At 49.7% G+C, this 22,025-nt stretch overlaps 1 protein-coding gene across 3 annotated transcripts in view; it reads right to left on the bottom strand.

Moving 5' to 3' along the window:
* GARNL3 (GTPase activating Rap/RanGAP domain like 3) overlaps window positions 1-22,025 on the bottom strand; it is a 98,256-nt gene that overhangs the window by 38,055 nt on the left and 38,176 nt on the right. For all 3 annotated transcript variants that reach the window (XM_059658089.1, XM_059658087.1, XM_059658088.1), the window contains one exon: window positions 14,375-14,449. In XM_059658089.1, the coding sequence (XP_059514072.1) occupies window positions 14,375-14,449 (75 nt within the window). The remainder of the gene's footprint in view (window positions 1-14,374; window positions 14,450-22,025) is intronic.

Genomic DNA, 22,025 nt, shown 5'->3' with positions numbered 1-22,025 from the left:
GAAAGTAAACAAGAAGCTGACAATGAGCCAGAGGCCAAAGAACCAGAAAAGCCATTGTTAAAAGCATATAAACAGCCCTAGCCAGTTTGGTTCAGCAGATAGAGCGCCGGGCTATGGACTGAAGGGTGAGATTCCGGTCAAGGGCATGCACCTCATTAGCAGGCTCAATCCCCGGCCCTGGTTGTGGCATGTGCAGGAGGCAACCAATCGATGTATCTCTCCCCCTTCCACTCTCTCTAAAAATTGATGGGGAAATATCCTCGGGTGAGGACTAACAACAAGAAGCATACAGACTGGGCTGTGCACACGCTGTCATTAGCAAAGGCCTGGTCTAAATGGCCTCACAGGAGCCTTCTGGGCCTGGGGAAAAGGGACCAAGCGACCCAGTGGGCTCAGCTATTTCTAACCTAAGTATAACTGGGGTTTAAAGTTCACTCCTTTCTGGTCCGAAGCTTCCGAAATATTTGGGCGCTGGTGCCCCCTAGAGGCACGCCCTTCTGTTGTCAGCCTGGAAGGCACATTTCACCTGGAAGCTCTCTCTCCAGCATCTTGAGTTCATATTCTTTGTAGAATTTTAAAAATTTATCATAAAAATTACTCAGTTAATGTGGAAAATACAGACAATCATAATGAATAACCGGGATCCTCTGTCCAAAGACAATCATTATTAACGATTTGGTATGATTTCCTGTAATGTTTTTCCTACACGTGCAAACATAGGTCATTTTGCTCCAATGGAATCATAATGAACATAGTTTCAAACTCCTTTGGTGTCTACATTGTACCATGCGTATAGACAGAATTCAGGAACATGCTTTTCCTTTTTAAAATTGATTTTGAGAGAGAGAGATAGAGAGAGAGAGAGAGAGACATTCATTGGCTGCCTCCTGTATACCCTCTACTGGGGATTGAACCCACAACCTTTCAGTGCACGGATGACACCCAGTCAGCTGAGCCACACTGGCCAGGGCAGGCACAGATTTTTCCGGTTCGGGCATGTCTCTAGTTATTTCCTAGGTGTTTGTGGTCAGTTGCTTTCTCATGTTGAAGTTTCCTTCAAATCCAAGTTTACAAAGAGGCTCTTCTTAGGAAGGACTATTGAATTTTACTGGAAGCTTTCTGGGTAACTATGGAGAGAACAGGCTAAATGAGGGAAATCTCAGGGATGTAATGAATTACACTACAGCTCTGCGGTGCCGAGTGGCCGTTAGATTTCTGGAATGCACCCCCTCGGCCCGGGTGCAGGCCTCTCCTGATGCTGCCGGGCTTAGAATGCGTTAAGTGTCCTGCTCATTAGGAGCCGGAGCCGCGGGCGTCTCCCCTGTATGGTTTCTGTTGTGCTTTCAGGCGAGTCTTACTGTGGACAGTGGACGGGGATGCCCGTCTCTCCCGTGGCTCTGGATGCAGACCCTCAGTGAGCGAGCTCTACGTCCAGGCACCGGCCGGCACCCCCCGAGCTGGGGGAGCGTCCGCTGGGCTCCGGGGCAGAGAGAATGCAGTGAAGTGGAAACTAAAAGTCTTAACCTTTCATCATCTTCTGCGTCTTTAACGTTCTGCCTTTTTAATCTATCAAGGAGTAAAAAAGTACGTTAACATATCTTAGTATGATTGTGCTTTTTTAAAAAAATATATTTTATTGATTTTTTACAGAGAGGAAGAGAGAGAGATAGAGAGAACATCGATGAGAGAGAAACATTGATCAGCTGCCTCCTGCACATCTCCCACTGGGGATGTGCCCACAACCCAGGCACATGCCCTTGACCGGAATCGAACCTGGGACCCTTCAGTCCACAAGCCGACGCTTCATCCACTGAGCCAAACCGGTTTCGGCTGATTGTGCTTTTTATTGAATTTTCTTGAATTTCAAAAATTCAGCGACTGATGTGCACATATAAAAGCCTTGAGACTAGGAAGAGCGCGGGAGCATGTGTGTGCCCTTGACCAGGCTCACCTGCTGTTAACACTGTATCCACGGATTCATTTGTTCCCCTCCCCTCCCTCTCTCTCCACACACACACACACACACACACACACACGCACGCACGCACACAATTTCCTCAGTCACTTAAGACTAAGTTGCCTAAAGAACAGCCCCATATTCCTAGAGGCTTCAGTGTGCATTTCCCAAGAAGAGGGATGTTTTCTTACATCAGCACAGTTAGCTTTATCAACTTTTGTAAATTCAACCTCAATATTTTAACCTACCGTCTGTATTCCAGTTTTGTCAACTGACTCAACAGTGTCATTTAAGGGGATCATTTAGTGCCATGTCTCTTTAGATTCCCTTAATCTGGAACGTTCCTGCAGACTCTGTTTGTCTTCTATTACACTGACACTTGTGGAGAATGAGCATTCCCCACTCCCACCCCCGGCCGCCCCTTTTAAAATAGAAAGCGGCCCTCATTGTGGGCTTGTCTGCTGGCCGTGACTGGGTTCAGGTTATGCACACCTGGTCAGAACACCACACAGGTGCCGCCGTCCTCCTCAGCTCGTCGCATTTCCAGAGACCCATCGGTTCCTTAGGGGCGAGGCTAACGCTGACCACCTGTTGGAGATGGTGCCTCTTAGCCTTGACCTTTCGTGTGACTAGGAGGCCGTATAATTGGATTTTATTCCCTGTAGAGTTTCTGGATGATTCATTATCAACAGCCACTCATTTTATAACCACTAACCACCACAGTACTCCTGGTGCACAGTTCTTACCACCACGTCACCAGGCAGCACCCACGACGCATAACCCTGGGGTCTGCCAGCCAGCCGCCCACAGGGGTGGGGTGTCATGGTTCCCCAGGCCCTGGGCCCTGGGAGGCGCCTGCAGAACCTGGAAGCCACCCGGACATCAAAGCCCCTCGAGCGCCCAGTGCTGCAGGCCCAGAGAGGTCTCTCAGTGGCAGCCAGATCCAAGCTCACCCTGTGAGCTCAGTGCTCTCGTAACTGTGCACCCTTGGGCCCACTAGCACCATCCTCAGGATTTCTGTGGTCAGGGCCCTGGAACCTGCATTTTAACCAGCATCCCAGGTAATTCTGATGAACACGGAACTCTGAAAGAATCCAGGGAGGACATGAACTAGGGGCAATAAATTCTTCATTTTCCCTAACTTCTCACTAAAACTTAGTATTTCATCAGTTATGAATATATGCAAAAATTACAGTAGAATAAACAGCCCCGATACCATGTCACACACACAAAAGTCACAGTTATTTTCAGAACTCATCATAGAGACTGCAGGTATCTTGAAATATTGTTCACACTCTTCACAGTTCAAAATTAAAAGAGTTAAGAGACCTGCTGCTGGATTTGTTATTTAAAGTATTCATTAAAAAAACATGTATATTACAGTTTTATATAATGGGTTTTAAAAAGTCATTTTGATAACTATTTTTCTTTAAATGAATTACTTCTTCTTTTTTTAATCTTCACCCAAGGATATTTTCTCATCATTTTTAGAAAGAGTGGAAGAGAGAGGGAGAGACAGAGAGAAATATCAAAGTGAGAGAAACACATCAATTGATTGCCTCTTGCATGAGCCCTGACGAGGGCCCAGGCCAGGGAGGAGCCTGCAACTGAGGCACGTGCCCTTGACTGGAATCGAACCCAGGAACCTTCGGTCCAGGCTAACGCTCTATCCACTGAGCCAAACCGGCTAGGGCGAATTACTTCTTTAAAAAAATTTTTTTTTATTGATTTCAGAGAGGAAGGGAGAGGAAGAGAGATAGAAACATCAATGATGAGAGAGACTCATTGATCAGCTGCCTCCTGCACACTGGGGATCAAGCCCACAAGCCAGGCATGTGCCCTGACCAGGAATCAAACTATGACCTCTTGCCGAAACCGGTTTGGCTCAGCGGATGGAGCGTCGGCCTGCGGACTGAGGGGTCCCAGGTTCGATTCCGGTCAAGGGCATGTACCTGGGTTGCGGGCACTTCCCCATTGGGGGATGTGCAGGAGGCAGCTGATCGATGTTTCTCTCTCATTGATGTTTCTGACTCTCTATCCCTCTCCCTTCCTCTCTGTAAAAAATCAATAAAATATATTTTAAACAAACAAACAAACAAACAAACAAAAAACAAAACAAAACTATGACCTCCTGGTTTACAGGTCAACACTCAACCACTGAGACACGCTGGCCGGGTGATAACTCTTACAATACAACTGTTTGCCTCTGTTATCCTAGGACAGTGGTGGGCAAACCGTGGCTCGAGAGCCACATGCGGCTCTTTGGCCCCTTAGTGTGGCTCTTCCACAAAATATCAGGTGCGGGCGTGCACATACAGTGCGATTGAAACTTTGTGGCACATGCGCAGAAGTCAGTATTTTGTGGAAGAGCCACACTCAAGGGGCCAAAGAGCCGCATGTGTCTTGCGAGCTGCAGTTTGCCGACCACTGGCCTAGGCATTTTGTTTTGTGCATTTGAAAGCATTATTCTGAGAAGGGGTCTACAGGCTTCACAGGCTGCCAAGGGGGGCCAAAGGCACAGAAAATGACCCAGACCCTCTAGACCAGGGGTGGGCAAACTTTTTGACTCGAGGGCCACAATGGGTTCTTAAACTGGACCGGAGGAACGGAACAAAAGCATGGATGGAGTGTTTGTGTGAACTAATATAAATTCAAAGTAAACAACATTACATAAAAGGGTACGGTCTTTTTTTTTTTTAGTTTTATTCATTTCAAAGGGGCCGGATCCGGCCCGCGGGCTGTAGTTTGCCCACGGCTGCTCTAGACCGTCTGCAGCCTCCCCCACCCGAGGAGTGAACTCCCAACTGCAGAACAGAGTGGCCAGGGCGAGAGTGCGGCATAGCTGCTGGGAGTGACAGGTGGCACTCTGGCCAGTGCTGTGCCCATGACTCCATCCAATTATGGGTTCTTTTTAATGATGAAAAAGTTACCTATTTATCTGTCATCTTCACTGAATACTTAGCTAATGTGGGAAAAAGCCCAACACCAAGAAAGTTGTGAGCCTCGCAGAGCAAGACACTTCCCACCCCTTGTTGAAAGACACATGATGAGGTGCAAAGACAAGAATATACGCAGGAGCTGGCAAAAGATTTGGGAACCAAGCAAAACAGACCCTCTTCCCAGAAGAATGACTCTGAAAATGAGTTCGAATTTCTGTTGACATGGAGTAGAAATGGACAGCAAAAGGCACAGATCTTAAGTGCATATTCTAGGGGAGGAAAAGTAATTTTCCTTCAACTCTTCTGAGTTCTTCTGGTTGGTCTAATAATCCAATTAGCATGAGACAGACTAACAGGAGGAAAGAACCAGATTTCACGCGTGCATACTGGGGCTCTGTAAGACTGGGGCCCGGGACTGGTGTCTCCCAGCCTGAGCCAAGGAGAAGGGGGTAGTGACCCAGACTTCAAAGGGAATGAAGGCAATTCACGGGTAGATGAGAAAGTACATTTGGTGAACAGATTCTTGCTGGGTCGCCCAGAAACAATGGGACACAGGAGGCAAGCTATCAAACAGCTCTCCAGGCTCCTCCCTGTCTATCTAACAGCTTTCCAGGCTCCTCCCTGTTGGCCACACCTAGTTCACCTGGTGTGAAGGTGCTCTCCCTCCCTGGAGGGCACTTCTAACTGAATTCCTTGAGGCAGGTGACGGGGAAGTAAGAAGCCCTTCTTGAGTCTTTTATTTTCTTGAAAATAATCAATAATATGCCTTTTGGGGATGGCAAAGCTCTGTTCCCCACAAAGTTAAATACTTTAAAAAATATGTATACACCTTTAGCACCACTACCTGGACCAAGATAGGAAACATTTTTGGTTCCCCAGAAGGCTCCTCCATTCATTTCCCCTGTCGATACCCAACCACACTCCAACATGACTCCTATCGCCATGGATTCATCCGACCGGCTTTGAACTTCATAGAATGAAGTCATATTGTGTGTTTTCACTGAGCCCAGATTTTTGTCTTCCACATCATGTCTGTGACCTGCACCGTGTTACTGGTGTAGCAGGAGGTCGCTCCTCCCATAGCCACGTCGCAGTCCACAGAACGGACACCACAGTTCATAGGTTCACTCTTCAATGGGTGGCCACAGGGGCTGTTTCCAGTGTGAGGTTATTACGGATAAAGCCACTCTTGACAATTCTTGCCTCTGTCTTTTGGAAACAGGAGCACTCATTTCTGTTGGGTGCAATCCTGAGACACGGGATGCAGATGCTCCAATGGGGACGCACAGCTGGCACTGTTAGTGACGTAAACAAGCTGCCCACACCCTTTCACCAGCTCCCCAAATTCCACCCGTGTTTCAGCAGTTCCAGAGTGGGGGCAGCAGTACCTAATTGTGGTTTTAATTTTTCTTTTCTTTTTTTTAAAATATATTTTTATTGATTTCAGAGAGGAAGGGAGAGAGAGATAGAAACACCAATGATGAGAGAGAATCACTGATCGGCTGCCTCCTGCACACCCCCTACTGGGGATCAAGCCCACAACTTGGGCATGTGCCCTTGACTGGAATAGAACCTGGGACCCTTCAGTCCTCAGGCCGGCGCTCTATCCACTGAGCCAAACCAGCTAGGGCTGTGGTTTAATTTTTCAATAAACCCCCAGTGTTCTGAGTCTGTCCTGTTTGGCAGGGGGTTTGGCAGCACAGAAGGTTTGTCTACAGCACTTCCAGGCCACAGAGGCACGGGAACACGCTCTTTATTTGACACCAACAAGGAAAGCAGGGGAAATATTCTGATGAGCACGTTTTCTAGGCAATTGAAGTTTAACACTACAAACACCCACACTTATTTCAGGCCCTTTTATTTTATTTTATTTTATTTTATTTTATTTAAAAGATATACTGTTGATTTCAGAGAGGAAGGGAGAGAGAGAGAAAAACATCAATGATGAGAGAGAATCACTGATCAGCTGCCTCCTGCACACCCCACACTGGGGATCAAGCCCACAACCCGGGCATGTGCCTGACTGGGAATCAAACCGTGACCTCCTGGTTCAGAGGTCGATGCTCAGCCTCTGAGCCACGCCGGCTGTGCTCATGCCCTTTTAGATCATCTTTTCCTACGAGGGATTATGAAGTCATGACGCTGAAATCTGTGCTGCAGACAGGCCTGGGCTCACCCATGTGCCGAGGGAGCCCTGAGACTAAGCACCCGCACATGTGGGCGTCAGGATCCAGAGCCCACAGCGCCCCCACTGCCTCACTGTCTCTTTTACCCCACCGGCACTGTGGGACGTGGAGAAGGAAGACTGCGTCTGGCCAAGACATTCTGAACTCAGTCGAAATCCATACAGTACACCCTCGTGGAGTCTGCACGGCCCCTCACGCTGGCCTGTAACTTTAAGCAGGGAATCCGCCCGCTCACACCACAATCTGATCGAGGCTCAGTGAATGCCTGTGGACTTTCAGTCTCCTCTACAGTGAGTTCGATGAATGAGTGGCCATTTAAACCGCCTTTACTTCCGCTTCCAGGTTACATTGCTGAGAGGACACTGGCAGTAAAGAAGATGGATTTAACAAAAAAGACTAAAATTTTCCGAATTGCAAATATAAATATTAGCTACTTAAAAAAAGTGAAATCACACAAAAATTAAAATCCTTTTCTATTCCCCCCATGCCCCAGTCCACTTCCTTTCCCCATATGCCCACGCTACCAGATTGTGCAGACAGTCCCAGATTTCTCTGTGAGTTTACAAAGATGTGCTTACTTTATACATAAATACATACATAACATCCACATTCACACACACACCTGTATACATACATGCATACATACATATATACATGTACATATCTACACATGCCATTTGTTTTCATGAGTGAGACAGTATCATAGATATTATACTAAAACATGCTTTTTTTACTAAAGAAAATACCTTAGAAACATTGCCATGTCAGTATATATGGATCTACCCTGTCCTTTTTAACAACTATGCAGATTCTTTTGAAAAACCCAACACTTCCGTTGAGTATCGATGTATAAAACATGTAAAGAGCAGAAAAGGGCCTAAAGTGGGAAGTTAAGGCCCCCCAACTCCTTCCCGACCTCCCGTTTTCATTCTCCACGGGAAATGGCTATCAAACCCGTGGGTGCCCTTCTGGAACTTTCTTGCATACTGACAAGCATATTTATCTTTCTTTGTTGTTTTAAGGAAATGGGGAGGTATCGTACGAATCATTCTGGGACTCGCTTTTCTGTCTAACACTGTATGTGAGACATTTCTCTGTGGTGTCACATCTATCTCCACCTCGCCTTTCCAACAGCTGGGAAGCAGTGCATTGTTCAAATGGATCATAATTTCCACAATCACTCCTCTACTGATGGAAATGGAGGTAGCTCCCAGGTGTGGGTTTTTTTTTTTTTTTTTCTGTTTTAAATAATGCTAGCACACACATCCTAACAATAGAGCTGTGGCTAAATGCTGTGTGCATCTTTAATGACTGCTAATGGCCCTCCCAACAGACTGTACGCATGCACATATCCCCCAGCAGTCTGTGGAGACTCCTCCCGTGCCAGGAGGACAGATCTGTAAGGAGCTGCAAGTCCGCCCCTGCCCTGCCAGATCCTAATTGATATAGAAGGAGCTGTCAGGGAGGCCCCCAGGGCGCCACCCAGGGTCACACTCATTTCAATTAATAACCAGAGGAGCTCACAGATGGCAGGGGAAGCACAGGGTAACCAACACTTGGGGGGTGGGGGGTGAGCTAACAGGCAGGTGACAGAATCAAGATGTCAGGAAACTCCTGACAAGTAGCAATTACAGACACACTGAGGAGATTCCACTCAGTGGACAAGGCAAACCCCCCCACGGAGGTGCAAATACAAACTGCAGATGCAACGCACAGGGTGGGGCGGGTGGCTGCTAGGGGGCAGGCGTGTGTCCCCACTCCACCCACAGGAAGTGAGGCTCACAGGCGTCCTCATAAACTGGCAGGTGATAGAGCTGAGGTCTGAACCAGGTTCGTTTGACTCCAAAATTGTCCCCGCTACACATGATGTCACCTCACAGCCATTAACAGCTCGGGTGGGGGAGGGCGCTGTGGTTCCCCAGGAGTCATCAGGCAAGGCAGCGGACCGGCCTGCTCCACTGGTGCCTAGGGGATGGGGGCCCAGAGTTCAGATCTGAGCACTTCAATTTAAAAGGCTCGTTAAGACCTCACACGTGCCCAGGGAGCACAAGGAGGGTGGTGATGAGGGGAGCGGAGGCCAGGTCTCGGGAGGAAAGGAGCAGGTGACCTGGAATGCCCGGAGGCAGCACGGTGACGGTCCTGGTGACGATCAGATCCGGGTGACGAGGGCTCAGCCTTATACTACGGCTACAGAGAACGCAAACGGAAACTCGGAATGCAAGACACAGACAAATGAATTCACTTAAAACAAACTTTCTAGCAGCCAGAGATGCGGAGAGAGGAGATGAGTTGCTGTATTAATTGCTTTTGGGGGATTTGTCCCTGGTCCTGGCACGGCGCGCCTACAAGCCTGGGAGCTTCCTGAGTGATAAGGGTGATAGGAGCGACTCTGGCTCTAAGGAGGCCACTCTGGTGGCCCTGGAGAGCGTCAGGACGGGGCTGGTCGCTGGGAAGACCAAGCCTTGATTTGGAAGCTTGAAACGCTCAGATCCAGCCCGGCTGGCCTGGCTCAGTGGTTGAGCATCAACCTATAAACCAGGAGGTCACAGTTCAGTTCCAGGTCAGGGCACATGCCCAGGTTGCAGGCTCGTGATCCCCAGTGTGGGGAATGTAGGAAGCAGCCAATCAACGAGTCTCTCTCATCATTGATGTTTCCATCTCTCCCTCTCCCTTCCTCTCTGAAATCAATAAAAATATTAAAAAACCAAAAAAACAAAAACCTTGCGGACCCAGCCTGAAGTCTCTGGATGAGGCGCTGAGCGATCCAATCGCCAATGGCCAATGGTTTAATCAGAGGCGCCTGTGTGATGGAGCCGCCACAAAGCCCTGCATCCGGGGTTCAGCAGCTCCCAGCTGGTGCACACACCAAGGTCCATGGAAGCTCTGTGCCCCTTGGCTGCTCCTGAACTGTATCCTTTACAATAAAAGGATAATAGTAAGTAATGTGCTTTCCCGAGTTCTGAGTCATTTTAGCAAATGAGTGAGCCTGAGGGCACCCCTGACTGTGACCTAGGACCTGATCCTCACAATTGGCATCTGACGTGAAGGCTGCCCAGTGGGCTGAGTCCTTGAGCTGTGGAGTCTGACACTAACTCTGAGTGGTTTGTGTCGGAAGTGAATTGAATTGTGGGACACTCAGCAGGTATCAGAACTGGTTGGTGTCAGGAAGGAAAACACCTATGAAGGAGGTAGAAACTTCTCTTTACTGGAGACCTTCAGCAGGGCCAGGGAGCTGGCTGCTGGTAGAGCTGCTGGGACTCATGCCGTGGGCGGGGGCTGGCCCAGATGAACCCTGAGGCAGTAGGTATGGTCCACGGTGCTGGCCTGCAAGCTGCTACCAGTGCATGACCAAGTGTGCAGGAACGGGAAGCAAGCATGTAGGAAACTACAGCAACCTGACATGGCCGTGACCCCTTAAATGGAGTCCAGACCATCTGGGTGTGACTGAACTCGGTGGTAAGTGCATGAGGCGGGCGGGGCATACTGGTCAAGCATAGTAGGACCACCGCAGAATGTAGGTCTGCAACAGACTGGAAATTAAAACGTGGGTCCTTCACCGCAAACAGTCGGAGAAGTGCCGCTCAGGGCCTCGGCCTCACGTGCTGTCTCCAAGGAGGCCTTTCTGACCACCCTAAGCAGCTCTTCCTCACTCTGCGCCATGGCCCGGCTTGTTTTCTCTATAGTCGTCACCAAGAGTTGTAATCATCCTGTACACCCGTGAGCCTGAGGGCAGGCGCCACAGCAGTCTTACCCACCCTGCACCACCATCATATCCACCCTGCACCACCATCATATCCACCCTGCACCACCGTCTTACCCACCCTGCACCACCGTCTTACCCACCCTGCACCACCGTCTTACCCACCCTGCACCACCATCATATCCACCCTGCACCACCGTCTTATCTACCCTGCACCACCGTCTTACCCACCCTGCACCACCGTCTTACCCACCCTGCACCACCGTCTTACCCACCCTGCACCACCGTCTTACCCACCCTGCATCACTGCCTGGCACTGAGAGTTGACCCTTGGAATGTGGGCTGGGTGAATGACGACATATTATGTAAAAAGTGCTCCTGCTACAACTTAGGTTTGGTACTGGTGGGCCAGGTTATTCAACCAACCCTCCCACTGAAGGAACTAAAAGTACTAGAAAATACTAAAATCATCTTACAAGCACTGGTCTGCTTCGGTGAGAGTATGACATTACCAACCCAAGTTGAAAGGCAGTGGGAACCTGGAGAGGTAGTGGAGCATGGAAGCTTCTTAGCCTGAGAACAGTCGTCAATCCTGGCAAAACTAAGTCTGGCTGCCGGTGACTCCCGGGGGCAAGAAGGCAAAAAGAATCAAATCCCCAGGACCCACTGACGCGGGTCAGGCTGACAGGAGACACCCCACTCCACTCACGCTGGGACCCGAAGGGCTACACGCTGAAGGGGAGGGGACCCAGAAGAGACCATTGTACCCAAAGAACCCGGGAGCTGCCGCGGCGCTGGGCTGCTGGGCGGGGAGTGTCCGGGGAAGGGAGACAGGGAGCCGGCCTTCATGTAAGTTTACAGCTCCTCCTCCATCACGGCGTGGTTAAAAACAGTTTCAAGCTGGGATTTAAAGGTGTCTGGAGAAAGTGAGTGCGAACCCTCCCTCCAATCCTGACACGAACTCCCGTGGGTGCTTCCCCCGCATGCACCAGGAGCTCTCCGACACCCGAACCACGAACGGCACACGAGAAACGCAGCACCACGGGCACCACAAAGTCACGCACTGGAGCTCCAGCCACGGGCGGCGAAGCCATGACGCTGACAATGGTGAAAAATAAAAGGCAAATTTAACATTTTAAGGTAATGTCCACAGAAACTATAAAAAACAACCAAGCAACCTTGGGTTAGGCAATGGTTTCTGAGATATGACATGAGACACACAGGCAACAGAAAAATAGATGGAGGAGACACCATCACATTTAAAAACATGTGTGTTTCAAAAGACACAATCAAGAAAGTGAAGAGACATCCTACAAAATGAGAGAAAACGTCTGCAAATCATATATCTGACACAGTATCCATCTGTATTGAGCATCCTTAACATCTATAATAATAAAAGCGCAATATGCTAATTAGATCGGACCTTCGGAATGAAGCTGGGGCTGCAGTTGCCTCGGGCTGAGGCAAGCCACCGCGGCTGTGAGGGTGGAGCCCCTTGCACGAATTTCATGCATCGGGCCTCTAGTTCAATAATAAAAGGGAAACAGCCCCATGGTGCAGTGGTTTTGCCATTTCTTTGTTCGTGGGTTTGGACATTTTTAGGCAGCAGCATGGCGCTCCGAGGCCCTGCCTGCTCCTCTGACTCGGGCCGCAGCCCTGCCTGTTTTGTTTGTCTTCCCCGAGTCTCGGATCCTCAGGTCTCCTGCCAGGCTGGGCGGCAACACCGGCCAGACGCTTTACCCGAGACCATCGATACAAACCACAGCAACGTGCTGCACGGAGCGCTCATGCTCAGTGTCTTCGGCAGAAACAAAATCGGAGACCACATTCGAGCCTGGCTATCATCTTCCCACAGAGGCCATCGGAGACGGCCTGTGTTTGGGATACAACAGACCACAGTGATTTGTGAAATCGATCCTTCTAGCAAACGGTTCCAAAGACGTAAGGGAGCTGCCCACGCCGCGCCGCTGGTGAGTGTGGAGCCACGGGGGCCGGGCAGGCTGGCTCAGGCCGCTGCTGCCCAGCACGCTCCACAGGCGATTTCTCACCCCCCATGGGGTCCCAGGACATGGCCGCCAGCATGTGGCAGGACCAGGGGACCCCCCCGGGCGAGGACTGTGTGATGATCCAAGTGAGGGGTGATGCTAGGCGCACATGGAGGCTCTGTGTCTCTTTCCTGGGAGGCGTGGCTTTCCTCTGGGCGCAGGTGCTGGCCGCCGAGCTGTGTGGCTGGGGAAAGCCCAGGGCAGTTCGTTCATTTTGGGCGGGGCTGACGTTTTGCCCAGTTCTGGCAGCAGGACTTCCCGAGGGGAGCAACCTCGCGGTCTCTGGTGCTCTAAGCAGAAAGAAGCTCAGCGTGGCGGGTGCTGGCACCCTGAGCACGAGAAACGGAGGGTTCACGCTTCTGCTCCTGACTGAGCGGCCGGGACGCCCTGGGCTGTCTCAGTGGCCAGGCCCTTGGGGAGGGCTGTGCTCAAGCCTCGGGAGCACATTCCCCCGGGGCCCCTTCTTCTGTGTGGGTCAGCGGACGCCCTCTGGACAAGAAGCATGTGGACACCTCTTCAGAGGCCCAGCCCGAGACGGGGCCGCCCCCCTGGCCTCGCAGGACAAGGTGAGGTGGGCGCCCGGGTACCTCGGTGTGCTCTGTGAAGGCCAAGGTGAAGATGGGCCACAGCATCCAGACACTGTGGCCTTGAGCGACTCCATAGCCCTTCACCAGGGACTGGACGCAGGGTGCCCAGGAGGGCGAGGCTGGCTCTCAGGCACCAGCACCATGATCACCACCACTGTTACCGTGACAACCGTCACGTGCTGCGTGCACGTTCTGTGCCAGGCACCGTGCTCACAGCTCCCCCTGCTCAGCTCTTGGAATCCTCTCCATCGTCCCAGACAGTTTCCACTGCAGATGATGAAGCCGAGGCTCGGAAAGGCGGGTTACCTGCGCAGGGCCCTGAGCCCAGGAGGCGGGGAGCCTCAGGCAGGCCAGGTGGCCCCGAAGCTGGGGTCTGCTAAGCACGGTGACGGGCAACCTCTCCAGGAGGCAGCAAAGAAAAAACGGGGGCACTTACATGGCCTCTGCAGTTCTAGGGGAGACCCCCAGGGGTAGAGCGGACAGCGGAAGTTTGAAAGGAGAAAGAAAAGCAACTGAGAGCCCAGCGTGAGGGCCTGGCCCAGGAGTGGGGGCAGCAATGCCTCCTTTCCTGTGTCCTCACTGAATAGAGAGGGCATTTCGCAACCACAGTGATTTCTGGCCTCTCTCTCCAGGACCGTGTTGCTCACAGGCAGGACCAGAGGCCGGCCTGGGACTGCGGAGCCATGCACAAAGGGCTGTGGTCCCATGGGCCTTGGTCCCATCTCCTATCCCCTGGCTCCCGTACAGATCTGTTAAAGGGTCTGCGTCACCCTGTCAGAGCACCTTCCACACGCAGAGTACCGGCCTCTCCCCCTCAGCTCTGCTTCAGGAAACACTGAGGAGCTGTGTGCCCTCCCGGCTCCACTCGGGCAAGACTTCTGGGTAGCGAGGGCCCAGCCGGCCCGGCGCGCTCACATAGCCCTGCGCTTGGTGACAGTGCCGGGCCCGGGAGCTTCCTACCTCGTCCGAAGAGCCGTTCTCCACTCGGAACCGTCCGGCCCTCTGGATGGCTCCATCGGCATCGCTGGAAATAAGCTGGGACAAGAGAGCGCTCGGTTAGGTAGCTGCTCAGCACGACAACGTCCCTCTGTCTGTATCCGTCCCTCTGTCTGTATCCGTCCCTCAGGCTGTATCCGTCCCTCTGTCTGTATCCATCCTATGAGTGAGCCAAATCCCACGCGAGCAGGGCCTGCCTAGCAGCTAGCGGTCTGTCTGAAGCTCCCTCGGCCAGGTCCTCGGACAGCCAGCCCCCAGCCTTCAGGAGCTGAAGTGAGGGAGAGACACCTCACCCGCAGGAGTGGAGACAACAACATCGATTCTAAATATGACCGTATTCCAAGATGGAAAAGCATGAAGGCAATGCTCCCTGGAAAGAGAATCTTAAAAAAAAATAAATTTATATATATATATATATTGATTTCAGAGAGGAAGGGAGAGAGAAGTGGGAGAGTGAGCTAGAAACATCAATGATGAGAGGTATCATTGATCGGCTGCCTCCTCACGCCCCCCACTAGGGATTGAGCCCACAACCAGGGCATGTGCCCTGACCGGGAATCAAACTGTAACCTCCTGGTTCATAGGTGACCCTCAACCACTGGACTGAGCCACGCCAGCAGGGCAAAGTCCAGTTTTTATGCCTAACCTTTATCTTGCAAAGTATTTTTTAAAAGCAAATAAAAAGATTTGTGTGTGTGCTTCACTACTCCTGGATCGGATCCTCACGCTGTTGGTGCTCTGAAGGTAGGCAAGAGGCTGTGCAGTAGAGAATTTGACCTCGCCAAGGAGAGGTCGCCTGTGCCCTCGGCTCCTGGGAGGTGACCTCTAAGCCTGGAGATGCCCCGAGTGTCTGTTCACCGCTCGGAGTCACATGGACAGTGACATCCTTTATAACGGGGGCTTTGGGGCGCGTGGTATCAGGTCTACCTCTGGACACCAAGACTCAGGTGAGCTCCCCTGGTTGGCAACACTCCGTGTGTCGTTACCAGGAGGAGTTAACGCTGTCCGTGACCCTCGGAGCAGGCAGGTGGAACCTGCACCTGGACTAGCTCTCCTGCCTCCATCCCTGTGTCAGTTCCTTGGCTGATTCTAACCTGGGTCCCTTCACTGTGATGAACCACAGTGAGCTTCACAGCTTTCAGGAAGTTCTGCGTCTCACAGCACATTATGGAACCCAACAGTGGCCTGGGACCCCGAGTTTCCTAACCTGCAGAGGCCGATTCTAAAGCACCAGAGCCAGATGAGCCGAGGGCTCCTGGGGTGACTGCCATTCTCCCAGGGGAAGCACAGAGGACCCAGTGTTAACTTCTTTGCTTGTGAGCTTCCACTCACTATTAAAATGGAGGGACTAGCAAGTAGGTTCCAAGTCCAGTGTCATTGGCATTGGCTGCCTCAGGGGCTTTGGGGGCAGCAGTCTGAGGACGCATCTGGAGAGCAAGAGCTGCCATCAATTAGTAATGTCTGACATCGGACTCTGGGAGACTGGAGGTTGGCAGATGTAGTCTTCACGCAGCCAGCCCCACCCAGGACTCAAAGGCTTGGAAGAGGAGCTGAGAGCCCTGCAGTGATTCACTCATTCATTCACATGAGACGTAAACTCAATGTGTGGACACTGCTGGGCCAGCAATAATGCCCTGTCCTTTGTTGAGATGAGAATGAGAAGCTTACTGCTCATCTTGTTTAAAAGGTTCAAGAAGAAGAAAGGAAGGACTTGTTTAACGATTGGATGGTTAGAAGGTACTTAGCTCCCTCTGAACTTCTGATTATAAAACCCACAGGCACTGAACTCAGACCTCAAGCTGACCTGCTTAACTCTGTCACCTCTACCATCTCCCCCAGCCACCTTCATCCAACCCCAGCCACCTCTCACCCGGACGACGGCAACCGCCTCCTAACCCGTCCACACAGCCACCCACCATCGCTTTTCTCCCACCCACTCCTCACACGGCAGCCCGGTGATTTCAGCAAACTGCAAACCGGATCGCCCCACAGTCCTGCCTATCCCAGCACCCCACTCTGTCCACCTGAGGATGGGCACGCATCACCCCCTCACCTGGGACGCCCCCTCCCCCAACCTCCCCTCATGAACGCCTCCTCCTCATTCAATCTCACCGCAGTCCCGCTGCAGGGGACTTCCCTGACCCCGGTCGGTGCCTGGGAAACGAGCCCTGTCAGTCTGCAACTCGGAACTGTGCTCCCATTTTTTTGTGGAGCTCCCTTCATGCCGTCTCTCCTCACCACTCCCTCTGCCCCCTGAGAAGCTCCACAGAGGCGGGGACTAGTTTTCTTCTCACCACTGCACCCACCAAGCTAAGCACATGGTATAGATGTTCACGAAATATTTATCAAACGAGGAATATGGAAATCGAGAAAGGCCAAATTCCTACTGAAAGGACAAAGGAAAGTAAAACTGGGGTAAGATCTATGCCAGCCCTGGAAACATTACTCACACAAGAAACCAGGGAAGGCGGGGCCAAGGAATCCAAATCAGGGTGTGCCAGGGGAAGGCAGCCGCCCTGAGCTCATGCTGGCAGAGCCTGTGGCCTGGGTGTGTGGGGGGTGTCAGGGCAGCGGTGGGAAGCCCCTCCAGTTGCCCTGGTAGAGGGATCCAGGCTGGCATGCAGAGTGGCAGCCCCAGCTCTCAGCCGGCTCTGGCTGCTGGCTTCATAGGGGGAGGGTGCCATGCTGGTGCCTGGCGAGGGCTGGTACACCCGCCGATGTGAGAGGAGATGGCACTCCAGTGAGCGAGGAGATGAACAACAACAACAGGGGAAAATCCTGTCAACACAGCAGAGACGCCGTTTCTATCTGCAGTTTTCCTTCTATGATTCTCATAAACCTGACCCGACCACTTAAACCTGTACACCCTGTAAACGCTTCCCTTCGCTGGAAGGAGATCTGGTGAGCAATGGAGCAGTGCCTCTGAGAGCCCATCTCACCAGGCAGTGCCCAGGACCTAGAACCTTCTCCCCCAACTCCTTCCATGTGGTACAGAGTTCTGACTGCCACCAAAATCCATGCCCGCCACGTCCCACAGTAATGGAACAGCAGCCAGTCACGTGGCTGGACCACGTTTCCCTCCAGGTGGCCCTTGGGCTTAATTCTTTCCACCTGCAGGTGTGCCAGAGGTCCAGTGGCATGCGGGCCCAGGCCCCTGGAGAGGGCCGCCTCTCCCACACCTCCCGCCCGCTCCACTGGCCAGGGCCTCGGTGACCAAGAGGCCTTGATGTCCACAGTGAGGACAGTGGGTTGACTGAGAGCCCACATGTGTGGGGCAGAGCCAGCCACTGACTTAGAATGTGGGGCTGGATGGGACAGTGAATAAACTTGCTCTTAGCCGCAATCTGCTGTTCTAAGGCAACTTATCCACCCTACAAGGAAGAACAAAGAAACAAAAATCACTAAACCTATGACAAGCCCACAATTTAAAATGTGGAAACAGCTGAGGTATCAGGGCAGATGTTCCTTGAAACAAATTTACTGCAAAAGCACAAGGAAATTTCAGGCAGTGGCTAATCACTGTAACGCTTTGGGAGGACAGTGGATCTATGATATGGAACACTCTGTGATCAGCTTTCAAGATGCAAAGCATAGTTTCTGAATTTTGAAATGCAGACCACATTTCATAGTGAACAAAAATTAGATACTCAGAAAAAATGCCCCCAAAAGAGTCAATCAGAATATCAGTTTGGTCCGGCCGGTGTGGCTCAGTGGTTGAGAGTCAACCTGTGAGCCCGGAGGTCACAGTTGGATTCCCAGTCAGGGCACATGCCTGGGCTCAATCCAATCACTGATTCTCTCTCATCATTGATGTTTCTATCTCTCCCTCTCCCTTCCTCTCTAGAACCAATAAAAATATATATTAAAAAAAGGACAAGAACATCTGTTTGTAAACTGGCCCGAAAGGTTTAGAAACAAACTGAGAGCAAGGCAGTCTGAGACCCTCCCGGTCTGAAGCCAGCAGAGCCGGCAGCTATCGGCCCCCCGCACAGCGCACCTCCGGCGGTTACTCTTCTGGGAGAAGCGTCCACTAAGGACATTCCCTCACGTGCTCTGCCCTTCGCGGATGCAGCTCTGCCCACCCAGTTCAGTAGGATGCGCTTTAATCTGCTCAATCGGATCTGCATTCCTGAGGGGAGGAGGGAGGGAGAGGGCGAAGGAGGATGACAAAGGGGAACCGGGACCCTCCCTGGAGGTCAACAGAGAGAGCAGCACAGACATGTCAATAAACATGCATGGGCTACACCCCGTTAGAGGGGAAATAAGACTCAAAGATTAGGACGTAACTGAAATCCAACTACCAGCAAGAGACAGATTAAAATCAATGAAACAATCGTGAAAGAGGAAGGAAAGGAAAAAATATTTATGGTGAGGTGGAAAAAAGAAAAGAAAATGATGAGGGAATAATAAAGTCAGATGGTAGAACTTAAAAAATACCAAATTTAAAAAAGTTACAGTACATGGACAAGTAAATCCATCTACTCGCAAAGCATAATAATTACAGACTTACTATAAAACAACAGCTATTATAAATAGAGTGTATAAAGTTATAATAGGAAATTTCTGTATGTTTCTTCCTGATAGGTCAAAGCAAACACTAGTAAGAATTTATAGAAGAGTAAAATTAATAAGCATAATTAATAGACAAAAACTTAATTTATCAAGTACAAACAGAGGATACATACCTTTTAAGAACACTGACTAAACTCTTAAAAATCATGAAGTATTGGATAGAAAGCAAACATGAATAAATTCTATTAAAACAGAAATGGAACTAATCATTTTTTAGCATGTTGCCACTGAATGAGAGGTTATCAAAGATTAATAAAATTGGGAATTAAAAAATATACATCTGAAAAAATTCTTGGGTCAAACAGGAAAACTAAAATTGGACACTATTCAGAAACCAACCATGAGAATAGTAATATTAAAACAGATAATGCAACGGATGCTATATTTACAGGAAAATTTATAGTCTTAAATGCTTTTATTATTAAACCAGAAAGAACAAAAACAATGAACTACTCATTAAGCTCTAGAAGATACAAAAGAGAACAATGGAATCAACCCAGGAGAGCAGGGGAGGAATCAAGAAACGACAGCTTTAGAAAGAGTGGAATTGATAAACACATGCAAGAGATCACTGGCAAGTCTGATTTTCAAAACAAAGAACAAACTCACACACAGAATGATAATAAAGAAGACACAACCACTAAGAAGAGAGAGATTTTTAAATGATGAGAGAATGTCACATGAAACTATGCAAATATTACCCAAAACTGCAATGAAATGGAAATTTTCTAGAAAAATATACACAATGAAAGTTATTTTAAGACGAGAAAGAAACCCGAGTGTACCAACAACTGTTTGCAGAACCGATCACGGTGTCAGGGCACTACCCACAGAGCCGCCCTGGCTCAGAGGTTTCCTGAGGAGGCAGGGCCGTCCCTGAAGCTTGTGAAGTTCACTCACAAGCAAGCAGAGAGAGAAGGAGGAAGGGCAATTCTCTTTTTTAAAAAAACATATTTTTATTGATTCAGAGAGGAAGGGAGAGGGAGAGAGAGAGAGAGAAACATTGATGATGAGAAAGAATCCTTGATCAGCTGCCTCATGCACGCCTCACACTGGGGATGGAGCCTGCAACCCGGGCATGTGCCCTGACCGGGAATCGAACTGTGACCTCCTGGTCGACGCTCAACCGCTGAGCCAGCCAGGCTGGGCAAGGAGCAGAATTCTCTTGTATTCGTTTTGATGCAGAAGTTCAGGGGTATTAGCATGTATTTAACGTCAGCAATGCTAAGAAAAGACACGATTTTCATTTTATTTTACTTAATTTTGTCTTATATCGGAAATGGTCATGCACCAAGAGAAAAAGGAAGACAAATCAAATGATGTGGCCGGTATCTGCAAGGCACCGGAGGCGTCCCTTCAGCATTCGCACACTATCCAGCACTATCGCCATTGGCACCATTTACATTTGATTTTAAATTAATTAAAATAAAGTGAAAAATATCCAGTTTCTCAGTGGCACTAGTCACATTTCAAGTGACCACATGAGGCGACCACAGGGGACAGATCACACGGCTCCACAGGGAAGTTCTACGGAGCAGGACTGCGACATGCTGAACACGGATGCAGCTCTGGGTGGCCAGGGCCAAGTCAGTCCTCAGGCTGAAACTCCTGCAGGGAGTTAAATCCGCTGACCCAGTGGGAACGCTGTACTCCAACATACCAGCCAAAACTGGAACAGTGTTCAATGTATTAGAGGGTTTGTTTCTGGGAGAAAGTAACATCCAAGCAATAATATCTATTTGTATGATTTAACAAATTAACTTAAAAGAAAACATAAGAAACAGGAAGCACAAAATGTTATTCATTAACTATTCTAAATGAAAGTATTACTAGTTTAATATTAGGCAATTAAATTATAGGCAATTAAATGAGAATATTTCCTAAACTAATACAAATGCATAATTTTTCAAAAACAAAGGCTCTTTTCCTCTCTATGGAACTGCTCTGTGGCTTTGGGTTGGTGTCGGTTTCCATTCCAAGGCAGGGCTGGGCCTCCCCGTGGTCTGTTCATCATGCACTGTGCACATGACCGCAGGTATAGAAATCACAGAAACAGAACTTTAACCCAGAATAAATTCTCCAAAAGTGTATGTAAAGTATGTCTTTAAAATAATATTTCAGATCCACCCCCCACCACCCATCTCCTTTCTTTGAAATGAGTGGTTACGACTATGGGCTTTGGTATTCAACGGATCAGGTTCAAACCTCAGTTCCATACTTATTAGCTGTGTAATCTTGGGCAAACCCCTTAATTTTTCCTTTCTAAATGTGAGTTTCCTTATCTTCAAAATGGGGACAGTGAGTGCAGCCACTTCTAGGCTCGTGGAGAGGATGCGATGAAATAGAGCATGTAATGAGCCTAGAACAGTGCCTGGGCTTAGGAAGTGCTCCATAAATGTTAAACAACATATGTAACAATATCATTAATAGAAAATGCTCTGCTTGTTTGTAGTTAGTATAGTGAAGCCATGTTAATGCTGCCTTTACACACTCAGAAGCCCTGTTTAAACATTTGTCTGTCCTGCAAACCTGATCAAGAACCTCTTTTTCGGAGCCTGTGCTAATTGCTGGGCTTATAAAGACAAATGCAACACGATCCCTGGCCTGGAGCAGCACGCAGACCAGTGGGAGTGAGAGACATAAACAGATAAATCACCGCACAACCTGGTTAGATGCCACAACAGAAGCACGGATGGGGTGCTGGGGGAGGTCAGGGGCCGGACAGCCAACTCTGCCTCAGGGAACTGGAGAAGGTTTCATTGCTGTAATGCAATTTATTCTGGGAGATTTATGGGACCTTTGAGAGATGATTTCCAACATAAGCAGATTAAAAAAATACACATACTGGTCAAGAAGACCCATTTGACCCTGTATATGCAGAACACACACACACACACACACACACACACACACACACACACACACCAATGAATTAGAAAGTACTGTTCGGAGGGATGCAAGACAGTTTAAATATGTCCATTTAAAATGTGTGTGTGTGTGTGTGTGTTGCCGAAACCGGTTTGGCTCAGTGGATGGAGCGTCG

This window comes from Myotis daubentonii, chromosome 11 (assembly GCF_963259705.1).
Source record: "Myotis daubentonii chromosome 11, mMyoDau2.1, whole genome shotgun sequence".
NCBI lineage: Eukaryota > Metazoa > Chordata > Mammalia > Chiroptera > Vespertilionidae > Myotis > Myotis daubentonii.
This window is presented reverse-complemented; position numbering and strand designations above follow the sequence as displayed.